Source organism: Mastomys coucha, unplaced genomic scaffold, assembly GCF_008632895.1.
Source record: "Mastomys coucha isolate ucsf_1 unplaced genomic scaffold, UCSF_Mcou_1 pScaffold22, whole genome shotgun sequence".
NCBI lineage: Eukaryota > Metazoa > Chordata > Mammalia > Rodentia > Muridae > Mastomys > Mastomys coucha.
Window position 1 is genome coordinate 140,910,411 of NW_022196905.1, and position 14,984 is coordinate 140,925,394.

A 14,984-nucleotide genomic window follows, 5' to 3' on the forward strand; every position below is an offset into this window, starting at 1 on the left:
GACTGCCTGTCAGGTTTGGCAACAAATACCCTTACCCCTGAGGCATCTCACTGGCCTGAGATTTTTTTAAAAAAATTATTCACTTTACATCCTGCTCACTGCCCCTTTCCTGGTCAGCCCATCCCACAATCCTTTCCCCTTCCTCTTCTTCTCTGAAGGGGTAGGTGGGGGGCCCTGGATATCCCTCCACCCTGGCACTTCAAGTCTCTAAGAGGACAGGCACTTCCTCTCCCACCGAGGACAGACAAGGCAGCCCAGATAGAAGACCATATCGCTCATACAGGCAGCAGCTTTTCAGATAGCTCCAGTTCCATTTGTTCGGGATCCAAATGAAGACCAAGCTGCACATCAGCTACATATGAGCAGAGAGGGCTAGGTCCAGCCTGTGTATGTTCTTTGGTTGGTGATTCAGACTCTGAGAGCCCCAAGGGTCCAGGTTAGTTGACTCTGTTGGTCTTCCTGTGAAGTTCTATCTGCTTAGGGGCTGCAATCTTTCCTCCTGTTCGATTGTTAGAGTCCCCAAGCTCCATCCACTGTTTGGCTGTGGGTGTCTACATCTGTGTGAGTCAGTTGGTTGGTGAAGCCTCTCAGAGGACAACCATGCTAGACTCCTGCCTGCAAGCATAACAGAGTATCATTAAGTGTCAGGGATTAGAGCTTGTCAATAGGATGGGTCTCCAGTTGGGCTCATTATTGGTTGGCCATTCCCTCAGTCTCTGCTCCATCCCCAAATCCCTACATTTCTTGTAGAAAGAATAAGTTTTTGGTGGAAAGTGGAAATATTCTTAAATTGAGATAAATTCTCAGAGGGGAAAATCAGAATTCATTTTCTGGAGTACGTGAAAGTATTATTCATTTGCTGCTTCACATGCAGCACACATCACATAAATCTTTGCACATGTTTCCATTCATGTAAATTGATTTCTGGGGCTGGGGATGCTGCTTGGTACTAGAGAGCCTATCTAGCTTGGCTCAAAATCCTCTTAGTTTAGGTCCCCAGAAAGGAAAGAAAAAAGGAAACTAAATAATTTAAACTAAAAAGTATCACGTAAAATGGAAGTGTTTGGGCTGGCGAGTGGGGTAAGGCATGTTCTGGAAAGCTGATGACCTGTTATCTGCAGAGTGCAGGGGATGAAAGGAGACAGCCAGCTCCTGACCTGGTGTGCTGTGATGGGTGTGCATGTATACACACACACACACACACACACACACACACACACACACACAAATGTAATAATATGCAAGGTACTACATATCAATTAATAAATTCAAATAATTGCAATTGCTTATACAAAACTATTCCAGGGCTAGAGAGATGGCTCAGTGGTTAAGAGCACTAACTGCTCTTCCAAAGGTCCTGAGTTCAATTCCTAGCAACCACACGGTGGCTCACAACCATCTGTAATGGGATCCGATGCCCTCTTCTGGTGTGTCTGAAGCAACAGTGTACTAATATAAGTCAAAAATAAATCTTTAAAACAAACAAAAAAAAAACATTCTAATCAGGTTCTTGCAACAATATAACAAAAATGTACATTGCCTTCTTAAGCCTTCCTCTTTATTATTTTTTTTTATTGTTTTCATTTTTGGGTTTTTTTTGCCAAAAGGTTTCTCTGTGTAGCCCAAGCTGTCTTGGAACTCACTCTATAGACCAGGCTGGCCTTGAACTCAAAGAGATCCGCCTGTCTCTGCCTCCTCAGTGCTGGAGTTAAAGGTGTATGCCACCTTCCAGTTTTAATGATGTTTTCTCTCTACTGTTAAACCAGAGGTCTGGCTTTTTGCTTTTCCCTTGTTACCGGGGGCTGAACCTATGTCTTGCATATAATAAGAGAGCCCTTGTCCCAAACTCTTCCACTTTTTCTTAGGCCCTCCTGGTCTGGAGCCACCTTAGCCACCAATCCCAGTATATAAATGGTTCTGGGCTAACAGCACTGCCTCCAATTCTAGCCTCCCACACATTCCTCCTCCCCTGTCCTACAGGCTCCCTGTCATCTGACCCTCACGAGTCCTTGGCCACTACTCTTTCCCAGAATCAGTTAGTAAATGAAAAGCTGACTGTGACACCTGGCACAGGTGATAAGGGGTTGAATCCACTTAGAGTCTCCACCAACACATAAAGGGCATGTTTGCAGTAAACGTTGCCAGAAGCCTGCTTGAATTTAAAGAGCCATAATGAAGATCTTAAACTCGGGAATAAAGTTATCTCGGAGGTTGACTGACAGGGGATAAGGAACCCTGGAGTGTCCCCAGGGAGCCAGCTTGAGCCCAGTCCAATTCTGCATCCCACATATCAGAATAAGCAGCTCCGGGAACAGCTTATGGGCACAAAGATGGATGCCTGACCTGAAGCAGGAACAAGTGGCCCTGGCCCTCAGCCCAGAATTGTCACCAGGAATGTCTCCAGCTCATTTTACTTTCTACAAATTAATTCAACTTAAAGGAAGAATGGAAGGGAAAAGCTATTATTTTTAAAGAGCCATGGTGAAACTTCCAGAGTTACAATTGTGATCCAAAGTGACAGTTGCTCCGGACTTGTCTATTGCATTGATTTGACATCTCTGTATGTTAAATTTTTCTTAAAACAGACAGAGTATCTAACTTCAAGCTGGGAGAGTGATAAGGGAGACCAAGAGGCAGAAACCATGCTTCCAAAAATAATATTGCTGGGTTTACTGTGAAACTAATCTCTTGGGGCTGGGAAGATGGTTCAGATGATAACAACACGGGCAGCTCTTCTCAAGGAAGAGACTGTCCCAGTACTCCAAACCATCTGAAATTTCAGTTCCAGAGGATATGACGTCTCCTTCTGGCCTTTGTGGGCACTGCATGCACATGGTACACAGATACAGTACAGATAAACCACTCACATACATAAAACAATTTTTAAAAAAATCTCTTAGGGATGTCTCCATGAAATATTTTGTTTATACCTAGATATGTTCTTCCCAGTGCAGCAGCTTGCAACCTGGTGTGGCTTTTAAATGTGAGTGGGCTAAAATGACGTACAAATAAAGGTGATGTTCCTCAACTGCTCTGACCAGTCTTCAGATGCTCAGTGGCTACCGTAGATAAGATGTCCGTGGGCAAGTTTCATCAGGAAGTCCTTCCATTTCCTAGGTGATCAATAAGCAGAAACTAAAGCTGTTCAAGCTTTTCTTTCCTTTTAACAATCTATTTATGTGCATTAGTGTTTTGCCTGCATGTATGTCTGTACAAGGGGACAAGATCCCCTGGAACTGGAGTTACAGACAGTTGTGAGCTGTCGTGTGGGTACTGCTGAACCCAGGTCCTCTGGAAGAGAAGCCAGTGCTGTTAACTGCTGAGCCATCTCTCCAGCCCCGGGTCAAACTTTTGACAGATGACTCAAAATGAGTCATCTGGCTTTGATCACTCTAAACGAAACATTTCCTAGCTAAAGTTATAGATCCAAAATATCCATGAGCATTGTCATAAAAAAAATCACTAATTATTAAATGGTCTATTTTGAAAAGTAGAATATAAAAATGCAAGTTTGGAAAAATTGAGTATGTGCTGCCTAGATTCTGGAATCTGATACTACTCTTCTAACTATATTTCATTTTTTTCTTGCAAAAAAAAAAGCAATCTCTATTTTACACATCCACAATAGTTTTTCATTACCAAACCTAAGTGAGAGTGCACACATATGTGCACACATGCATGCATACATCGACATACATACGTACATATATGAAGACATTCATGTACATGTGCATATGTAGACACACCCATATACACATATGCACATATATACACATACACAGAAACATGCATGCACACACAGAGACACATTTACACAGACATACATATATACACATATGCAGACATACATGTACAAATGCATATGCACAGGCATACTTATATACACATATACATATACCCAGACACACATGCATACACACAGAGATATACATATATACATATATGCAGACATACATGCACACATTCATATGCAGACACACCCATATACACATATGCACATATATACAGAAACATGCATGCATACACAAATACACATTTACACAGATATACATGTATACACGTGCAGACATACATATGCATATACCCAGACACACTTACATACATACATATACACAGACACACTGCTCACACAGAGACACACATACATACACATACATATACATACACATGTGCACACACATAGACATACTTCATCTGTAGCCATTGGTCCTGCCCCATACCGCTGTCCCTGAGCTGGGACTGTCTTTGGAGAGAACCCTCATCCTTCTACATCCATCTTTGGTCCTTGTCTGTGATGGGAAAGCATATCAATACATACCTCCTGGAGTTGCTGAAGTGATTACCTGAGATCTGGGCATCTCACTCAAGGGTGAATGGGAGCAATATTAGTAATTGACAAGCCTTGGAGAGGGAGTAATGAGGACAGTTCCAATGCACATCATTGCACATTAACCGTGGAAAGCAGCATCCAAGCTGAAATATGTAACTCAGATGCTTCTGGACTTAGAACAGGACTAGGACTGATAAAGAAAAGGGGGTATATACTGGACCCACCTGACCTATCACCTGTCTGTACTGTGCATATTAAACATGTGTCGTGCCCTGTCTTCCCTAATATTGAGATGAGTTCATGGAGCATGCTCAGTTTAGCAAATCGGAACTTGCAAGCTCAGAGAGGAAAATGCCAGCTGAGCAGGAGGCAAGACAACAGCAGTGGGTTTAAGTCCTGGGCTCCAAGCCCATATCTGGGATGACTTCACATCTTAGAATGCACATCTTAGCTGCTCACATTAGGAGAGCAAGGGGGAAGCCCAGCCACCGCCTCTGCGGCTGAGACCCAAAACTCACAAAACAAGAGCAGCTTCAATAATAGCCATTTTGAACACTTGGAACATGGTCTCTTGGCATCAAGCTTTTCTTAGAGGAAACTATCCGAAACAGTGTCAGGATCTGAAGGATGAAGAGGCTTACTGAAAACACCAGGCTTCAAAGCTGAGCGGCACGGGTACATGCCAGCTGGCTGTACAACCTAGAAAAGCTTTGCCTCAGGTCTGCTCACTGCTACTGCTTAGTGCTCTTTCTGGACTATAAGTCACAGGGCCATGAGGCTGTCGTGAAGGTTGGCAAGATGACACAGATCTAGATCTTCCGGGACTCAGGCATTCTCCTGACCCAGGCTTGTCAAGGTGCACCCCCGCCCCCAACCACCATGAAGCTATGTGTCCACACCCGTGCGCGTGTGTGAATTCAAGTGTACACCATCTCAGGACTAGAGAAGGCAAGTGTAGACGGACAGAAGATGAATGGATGAAGTCCAACTAGAATGCCCAGCCACTCACAGACAGTGGGAATGGAAAAAGATTAGTCTCTGCAGTGCCAATGTCTCTCATTGCCGAGTTGCATTCTATCTGAGGGACATCAGACATTGGGTGACAGTGGCTCAGAGCTCAAGGAAGCTGGAGTTCAGTTGAGGTTGATGAATTAGCAACACCCTGCCAACAGTAACCAGTGTGAGCAGAATCTACAAGCTGATACCACATTCATCTCCAAGGGCTGCTTGGCACCAATGTGGAGGAATAACTCCAGAGGGTATCCCTATGGTACAGAGACGTTAATGTCACCAGCAACCTCACATGATACTGAGATTCAGCCCTTAAACTAGTGCACATCAGAAACACGTGGGGTGCTAACCGTGGATCATAGGGCCCCAATCTCTGAGTTTAAGCAGTAAATCTGGGGTCAGTGTGTAGTATCACTGGAGTATGTCCCCATGAAATGGTGGTGGTGGTGGCGGTGGTGGTGGTGGTGGTGATCGGCCATCCTCAAAGAGCCACTATTCAGTAGCTCACGATTCTCTCTAGCCATGAAGTATTCTGTTACTGAGTGATGGCTCCCATTTTAATAACATGATGCCAGGAAATGTTCAAAGGAAGAATAAATAATAAGAAACAAAGAATTGCAAAAATAACCAGAAATTCATACAATTAAATAAAAAAAGTAAATGATTTAGGTAATATGGGGGTGATTTCACTTGAAAGAGAAAGCAATAATACTCAACAACTATTTTTTCAAAGGTTTTTAATTATATGTATTGTGAGGTCTGTGTGGGTATGTACACATGAGCGCAGTGCCCACAGAGGCCTGAAGAGGGCACCCAATCCCCTGGGGCTGGAGTTTCAGGTGCTAGTGAGCCAACGGACATAGGTTCTGGGAAAGAAGTCAGGTCCTCTGGAAGAGCAGAATATGACCTTAACCACTGAGCTATTTTCCCAGCTAACCTCAACACATCTTTTCAAGCTAAAATTGTGACTGTAACTCCTGGGATTAGGAAGTGTCTCTATACCTCCAGAGGCTAGATCCAGACAAAACAAGAATTCTAATGCAATGAGGAAAAACCAGACCTTGGTTTTCAACTATATATTGAAGGCGAGTTCACAGTCTCAGTTTACAAAAATACTTTGACCCAGATTCATGTTTGATTTAGAAAAATTCAACTTTATTGGTTCCTTTCCAAGTAGTAGACTGTAGAATCCAAGAATAAGTTTACTGTGGTTCAAATGGTCCTTAGAAGGAGGCTACAGTTGGATCAGGAACATCTCTCTCTCTCTCTCTCTCTCTCTCTCTCTCTCTCTCTCTCTCACACACACACACACACACACACACACACACGCACATGTTCACCCCAATAACCTCCTGATGTGTACAGAAAACTGGTTACTGCCCCTCCCTGTGGAAAAAATATACATTTTCAGCCACCCAAGTAGGACTCCCCCTAGACTCAAAATATGTTGTTTGGTTAAAAAATGCAACTCCCAACTTTACTGAAAATTCCATAAGGGTTTTTAGTGGTGGTGGTGATGGTGGTATGTGTATGCGTGTGTTTAAAATGTTCTACTCAAAATGATCTGTCCAAAGAGCCAATACCAAGATAATCTGTGCCCAAGTGAATATTTTCATTTCTCCTCTAAACTTATTTTCAAGCAAAAAGTCTATTTGTTGGTGCCCAACTCTAGATCCAATTCAGGGAGAGAAAAGTTTCTCGCCATGTAGCCCACGATGACTCTGGACTCCATGAAGCTTCTTGCTATGTAGCCCAGAATAGCTTTAGGTTCACGACCCTCCTTCCTCAGATTGCCAGGCCTGCACTTTCATACAGGACTTGAAATCTAGGGGGAAAAAAAATCAGATTCTAGACTGGACTACATAGCAAGATGCTGTCTCAAAAACAAAACAAAACCACACACACACACACACACACACACACACACACACACAAGATCATTTTAAAAACTGTTGTGGGGCGGGGGCTGGAGAGATGACTCAGCAGGTAAGAGCACCGACAGCTCTTCCAGAGGTCCTGAGTTCAATTCCCAGCACCGCATGGTGGCTCACAACCATCTGTAATGGGATCCAATGCTCTCTTCTGGTGTGTCTGAAGACAGCTACAGTGTACTCACATACATTAAATAAATAAATTTTAAAAAAAAATTGTTGTCGGGCTGGTGAGACAGTTCAGTGGGTAAGAGCTCTTCCAAAGGTTCCAAGTTCAGATCCCAGCAATCACATGGTGGCTCACAACCACCCGTAATGAGATCTGACGCCCTCTTCTGGTGTGTCTGAAGACAGCTACAGTGTGCTTGTATAAATAAATCTTTCGGCCAGAGCAAGCAGAGGTCCTAAAAGTCAATTCCCAACAACTAGATGAAGGCTCACAACTATCTGAATAGCTACAGTATGTACTCATATGCATAAAATAAATAAATAAACCTTTAAAAAATAAAATAAAACAAACTGTTGTGTACAGAGATAATTCAGTTGTGTGCTGGCACTCACCTCACCTATTTGCATTAACCCACTTCTGTCTGAGAAAATAAAATGTAAAACTCTAGCCTCGGACAGAAAGGAAGCATAGCAGATCAAGTGTTTCGGGTGAGGTTAATAGAATTTGTAATGATGCAAAAGAAAAGGTTACAAGTAAATGTCAAATGCAAGCGAGGTAGCTTAAAATGTCTCTGATGTCCCTATCAAGAGAGGTTGCTTTGTGGTGAATTCAGCTGGAGTGCTAGCCCAGTGAGCAAAGGTTTTCATATTAATTACCCCACGATAAATTCATATGTGCAGCGCCCGCTGACACACACATATACACACACACACACACACACGCACTCACACACAAGCATACACACATGGTGGAGTTTCTAAAAATTACCGCCTTCAGATCATGATCATAAACAGCGAGGGGCTGACACGGCACCCATGCGGTCCCCGGTATCCACGGCTACCTATTAGGAAACTCTAGGAAAGGTTTGAGGTTCATGTCCTTTGGACACATTCTGTTTATTCACTAACTCTCATGAGAATATACACATAAATGTGTATTTATTGTGTGATTTTATATATTCTATTTACATTTTGCAAACATTGAAAATTTGACGCTTTTTCTTTTTTTTTAAGATTTATTTATTATATGTAAGTACACTGTAGCTGTCTTCAGACGCACCAGAAGAGGGCATCAGAACTCATTACGGGTGGTTGTGAGCCACCATGTGGTTGCTGGGACTTGAACTCATGACCTTCTGAAGAGCAGTCGGTACTCTTACCCGCTGAGCCATCTCACCAGCCCAATTTGACACTTTTCTTTGTGAGACTCTAAAGTGTCACTTACGGACTCTCAGCAACAGAATCAGTGCCAGTTAGTGACAAGCTCAGCCACAGTCCAGGGTCCAGGGTCCAGAATCTGGACTTTTAACAAGATTCTCTGGGGATTCATACGCCTCTTAAATATGAAACATTCTAGACACCCTTATCTTTATTCATCGTTTTCTAGAAGGCAGATATATCTGCTAATTTAACTCACAATATATGAAATGATGGTGTTTCCAGTGTGAAATGGTGCACTACCCACCTTCAAGTGATACATGTGGAGATGGTGACATTAAAGGCAACTAATATTTTAGTAACGGATGAGTAATTCTTCTTTTTACTCTAAGGAATCTCTGTTCTACATTTTTGAGTCTGAAATATTTCTGACCCCCATCTTCTTTCCTAATTAGCATCATGTTTCTATCCTGCTTTGAATCCTGGGAAAATCTGTTTCTGCTGTTTCTGCTCCCCAACTTGGCTCTTTGATTTAAGTGTCTTAAGTAAGGAGGGCCCTGGCCCCCATCTCAGCTAGCATGAAGGGAGAAGGGCCTCTCCTCCATCTACAACTTGTGTGGAGCAGTGGCATGTAGCTCAGTGACAGAGCACTTTCCCAGCAGGGGCAAGGCTCTGGATTTAAACCTCAGCAAAGGAAAGGGGAAAACAGAGGGATAAACCAAGCAGACTTGACTGAAACAAAGGAAGTCAAAAACTAAAATGAGACAGAATTCAAGTAGGTACCACCTGGGTAAAGAAATAGTCTGGATTAAGGAGTCTGGTAAAATCGTCAAATTGTCTAACAAATACAACTATTTCTACTGAAAAGATTATAAGTTCCTTGGTAAGTAGGAGTTGTAATTATATGGAATAAAAGACTCTCTGCTGTCCTAGAGTGTCCTGGAATGACAATTTTCCATGATACAAACACATTTAAACACACACATTCATGTTCTTATACACATGTACTTCTATTGAAATAGGTACCAATTTCTTAGTGGTTATCTTTATTAAAGACAAGAAACCTTGTAGAAAATAACCAAAAACTCTTCAAAATTTAAACAGGGAGAGCTGAAGAAAACCTTTCAAATAAAAATCAGGTATTTTTTAAAGAACATGGGTCAAAAGGAACTGCTCAACCAGCAAGATAACTCAGCAGACGAAAGGCGCTTGCCACGAAGCCTAACCACCTGAGTTTGATACCCAGAACCTACCTACAGAAGGAGAAAACTGAGAACAGACGCTCAGACTGCCCTCTGGCTTCCATACTTGTACCACGGTACATGTGCACACACACACACACACATAGACACACACACACTTATATACAAACAAATTTATATAAGAAAAAGTTTAAGTAACGACCGAATACGTATTTATAAGACCATTTTGCCCAGCGCCCCATGTACACAAACATTTACCCACATTGGTTGTTGGTCCGCATGTGATTTTAAATGGGAACCTTTTTCTTAATTCTAGAACCCAGATTATGTGGCAGTGACCTGTTCAAAGGCAGCTTTCTTTGGAGTGAGGGATCAAAGATGACGTTGTGGAGGGGCAGGGAAGGAGCCGTGGAAAGCCTGCCTTCAGTTCGAGCCCCGCCCCACAGCTCTGAGGCCTTAGCCTGCTTCTTTGCCTCTCTCTGCAGCTCCATCTTTCTTGCAGCAAACGTGTGTTTTCACAGTTACATTTAAAAAGCTGGTAAAACATCAAGTACGAAGTTGAGCACACATGTGGGCCAGGCAAACCTGACTGTTCTCCTGTATTCCTACCAGAGACGTGCAAACGAGAGCTCTCATTCCCATAAACCATCATCTGTTGTTTAAAGGGCCCAGTATGAGATTTCCCTGCTTTCGTCTAAAGTAAATTCCTGGGGCTGAAGAGATACTGGGTCTGGAGAGTGGCTCGGTGGTTAAGAGCACTGACTGCTGTCGCAGAAACCCAGGTTCTAGTTCCAGCATCCACATGGCAGCTCAGAACCAGCTGTAGCTCCAGGCCAGTTGGATACCTGTGGCCTCTCACAGCACCTGCACACATGTGCACATATGTGTAAGCAAAATTAATACACAAATAAGATATTTAAATAAATAAATAAAAAGACTCAACCTATTCTACCAAGCCCATCTGATATTCAAAATAAATGTTTTAAAGCTGTCGGCTAGGTTGGGCTTGATCGGACAGGAAGAAGTGGGAAAATCCTTTCCCACTTCTTCAATATTTCCCTTCCTCTCATGCAGCCATGAATACCCTCAGAGAGGAGATACAGACTCACTTGAGCCACTTAAGAAGTAACTTCGGAGGAATGGGTTTGGCATGGAGGCTTTGAAGACTGGTCCTAAAATCACCATGGCCGGGGGCTAGTGAGATGGCTCAGCAGTTAAGAGCACTGACTGCTCTTCTGAAGGTCCTGAGTTCAAATCCCAGCAACCATAGGGTGGCTCACAACCATATGTACAGCTACAATGTACTCTTATATGTAAAATAAATAAATCTTTAAAATCACCATGGCCATACTGATTGGGACAAGCCTTTGAGGGGAACCTATTATAAATGATCCCACCCCACACCAAGGACCCTGAAATACTGGTCTTAATGTGCCATCCAGGAATTCTTCCATTTCCTGCATAGACATAATCATGACCCCATTGCACACAGAGGGACAGTGTTTGTATCTTACATGTCTGCTTTCACAGAAAATGAGACTCAGGCAAAATGACCTTGTACAGTGTTTTAAGTCGCTTCTTGTAGTAATTTCCCAGCTAAACCTTTGCTTTCTGAAAGCAGGCAGCAGAGTCCTTGTTGCCCTGAGGATGTCTTCTGGTGAAAGGAAATTAAGCTTTTCACCATCAGCCACGTGGTCATTCTTCTGATGAGCACACAGGACACAGCTGGTACATACCAGTCATGTTGGCTGGACATGCCAGAGACCTGGTTGTTAAGATAGGAGACCCACCTGCTTCAGATACGTTTTGTGCTACCAACAGCATGAACCAGAAAAATTTCCATTTATAATACTTAATTCTATTCATCTTAAGCAAGAATAGCAATGTATCCATAGACAGAGATGTGAAAAGTGATGTTTGTATATTTCTTAATAGTGTCACACCCATTTATTCCCTCAGAATATATTAAAAATAAATCTAATCTTCCAATAGATACTATTAATATTTTCTCTTTTGTTTTCTGAAAACCACCAGAATAGAGCTTTAAAAATCACAATGACAAATCTAATTAGTGCTATCTCATATGTAATTGGAAACATTTTTTTCATGATTCGCTTTAGAAAGTATATTTCAAAAACTGTATTGAAGAAAAATGACTCTTTTAAATCTGGGTTTAACAGAGCAATATTGCAATTAGTGGTCTAACTACCACAGATAACCATGCACACCAAGCTGTAACACAGAGGAACTGCAAAGTGACTCTTAGGAGCAGTCACTACTGCTACGGGTGAAGAAAGAATAAAGGAGTTTGTGCCTTTGTTACTGGTCACTTATTACTGAGTGCGTGGAAATAAACACAAGCCCTTTCAAACATAATTGCATAAACTATTTTGATCGTATGAAAAAAGCTCCTATCCTTTTACATACATACAGAATGGAAGATCTATCTTCATTTTAAAAAAAAGTTCAGAAAAAGTAATTCCTTCTTTCTCCAGTTTCCTTTAAAACTCTGATTTATTTTCAAGTCTAGGTTAAAAAATCCCGAGACTTGTGTATAATTTCATGGCCACATGAGGTCCCACTACCCCCTCCAAACAAACAAACAAACAAACAAACAAATCCCAACTCCTAAACCAAACAACAGAATGCTGAGCCCAGAAGTCGAGTTTTTTAAAAACACTGGTAAGATGATTTCCACTGTCAACACGAGTCTGAACGATGTCATCGCTTCTACTTGTGAGATCCAGTGCAAAGAATTTAAGGGGAGGAAATCACTGGCCGCCCTGGGCAGAGGCAGCATCCTATGGAGAGAAGGCTGCTACACGTCGCTGGGAGACCGTGCTCTCTGAGACAGCGTAGAAGGGATGCACCCACAGCAAATGAGGCAGAGGGCTTTCTGGATCTCTTGGTTTCTGAAAGCGTAAATGACAGGGTTGATGATGGAATTGTAGGTGGCGGGCAAGAGGGTGGCGTAGGTATAGATGGAGGGGTAGGTGTAATCAGCGATCAAGGAATAGAGGGTGAAAGGCATCCAGCAGGCAGCAAAGGTCCCCAGGATGAGAGCCAGGGTGGAGACCCCTTTCCGGGTAGTCACATAGTGCGATGTAGCCAGGAAGTGGTGCTGCAGGGCTATCTGATGGGCGTGCCTCATCACAATCTTACAAATCTGGATGTAGAGCTGAAGCATCAGGGCGAACATGAAGAGGAAGGAGATGGAGAGGATGGCAGCGTTGTTCTTAGTGAGCGGTCTCACCACGCTGCAGGTGGACTCGTCCCTCAGGCAGTTCCAGCCCAGGACTGGCAGCAGCCCCAGGCAGATGGAGGTTCCCCAGAGCATTACTAGCATGACATAGGTAAAGGTGACGGTCCTCTCGGAGTGGTACGTCAGGGCGTAATACAGCGAGAGGTAGCGGTCCACAGTGATGGCCAGCAAACTGCAGACAGAGGCAGAGAAAGAGGCGACAATGAGTCCGATGGTGACCAGCTTGGTGGCTTCTGACTGAAGCAGGTACGCAAAAACAAAATTGATGATGAGTCCCAGGCCAGCCAGCAGGTCTGCAAGAGCCAGGCTGCCAATCAGCAGGAACATGGGGGCTCGCAGGCTGGGGCTGTGGAAGATGATAAGGACCACAACGGCATTTTCACAGCAGATGAGGGTTCCTGAGCTGCACAAGACAATGTCCCAGGGGTTGACAACGAGCTCGGGTTCTGACTCTGCAACAGAGCTCTGGGAGGGGACAGCGGCTGAGATGTTCTCCGGAGCACCGGCATCTACACAGTCCCGAGGCAGCCCGCTTAAATTGACCTTCGGGTCTTCGTTCATTTTAACCCCTGTCCTCGTCAACGGAAAGACAGGCTTTTTAATATTTGGGTACAGTAGGGTGCCAATCCAAGATCATGCAAAACACAGAGACAGGCAGACAACCCTGGGCTCAGATACCAGTGTCAAAATGCCACGAGCTTCAGGAATTAGAAACAAAAGCTAAAGTCTGCAACCGAAATGCTGTTTGTCACTGAGGGAAACACGGATCAGGACTCCCGAGGCGGCACATACACACTCGCACACTCGCCAAAACGCTGGGAACCGAGATGCTAATTGCATCTCCCATGCCGAAAAACCAACAACTGTTTGACATCTGGGCAGCTGAGAGCACCGCCCAGCAGCCACAAGTCTGCAGGAGGGTGGAATATTTTAAGGATCTCAAACTCCCACCCTTCCCAAACATACCCCCACGCGCGTGCACACCCCCAAACACACCTCCAGACTCAAACAAAGGGGTGGGGTCCCAGCCTCTCCCATGTGCTCGGATCAGAGTGCAAGGGCTACAAAAGGTAGGTGTGTACCATAGAGGTGCCCAGACAGACAGAGAGAGATGCATGCATTTGGCGCCGCTCCCTTAGCAGTGGGGACGCGCAGCCTGCGGGGCAGGGGGTCATGGGGGTCACCTTGGCACGCCCAGGCGGAGGAGGGGGCTCCTTCGGTGTTGCCGAATAGCTCGGGCCACCCGCGTGGCACGTTCGTGGTGGCGCCCGCGGCAGGTGAGCTGCGGCGCTCGCGCCCAGCTCTCCGCCCTGCGCGCTCCCCGCCGGGCGCGCATCCGCGGGAACCCCACGAGGCTGCGCGCGCCCCCGCAGGTCGCAGCTGCGTGAGGGGCGGGAGCCCGCCACCGTAGATGCCCGCCTGCAGCGGTCATGCCGAGACCCGCTCGACCTGCAGGAGAGCCTGGCGACCTACTTTGATCCTGTGGCTTCCCTGAGGCGTCCTACCACTCAGCTTCTTCACGCTTTCCCCTAAACTGCGGAGTTCAGGGCCAAAAGAATTGTAAATGGCGGGGTTTTCGGGATGAACAGGAGGAATGCAGGGTAAGCAGGTTCGGGCTGGCGAAGGAGACTTACAGTAGCAAGAGACACCCTCTCTTAGATTGCAGTTGGCCGTTCTGCAAATTATTGTTCCCTTGGGGACGTTCGCTTAACTGGAGAGGAGCTGCTACTGCTTGGATCGCCCAGTTTGCACTTATTAAGCACGCTAGGAGCTGTTTGCAAGTGGAAATCATTTAGGGCGTTCTTGCAAAGGCTTCCTGCAGGCCCAAACCCAATTCATTTAAGTACCCAAGCAGTATTAATTTATTGTTTCCTGGACCTCATCCACGGAGTCTAGGGTTAAGATCCTGAAGGTTGTCTGCT

At 44.6% G+C, this 14,984-nt stretch overlaps 1 protein-coding gene across 3 annotated transcripts; it reads right to left on the reverse strand.

Moving 5' to 3' along the window:
* Nucleotides 1–9,627: 9,627 nt before the first annotated feature.
* Gpr12 (G protein-coupled receptor 12) lies at nucleotides 9,628–14,757 on the reverse strand. Of its 3 annotated transcripts, none has more exons than XM_031338749.1 (2): nucleotides 14,247–14,757; nucleotides 9,628–13,234 (listed from the first exon to the last, which is right to left on the reverse strand). In XM_031338749.1, exons 1-2 carry the CDS (start codon nucleotides 14,492–14,494, stop codon nucleotides 12,619–12,621), a joined length of 864 nt encoding a protein of 287 aa, XP_031194609.1. In that variant the 5' UTR covers nucleotides 14,495–14,757; the 3' UTR covers nucleotides 9,628–12,618. The 3 variants fall into 3 exon arrangements, with proteins under 3 accessions (XP_031194609.1, XP_031194610.1, XP_031194608.1); XM_031338750.1 differs by lacking the exon at nucleotides 14,247–14,757 and adding an exon at nucleotides 14,059–14,186; XM_031338748.1 differs by having other exon boundaries at nucleotides 9,638–13,631.
* Nucleotides 14,758–14,984: the final 227 nt, after the last annotated feature.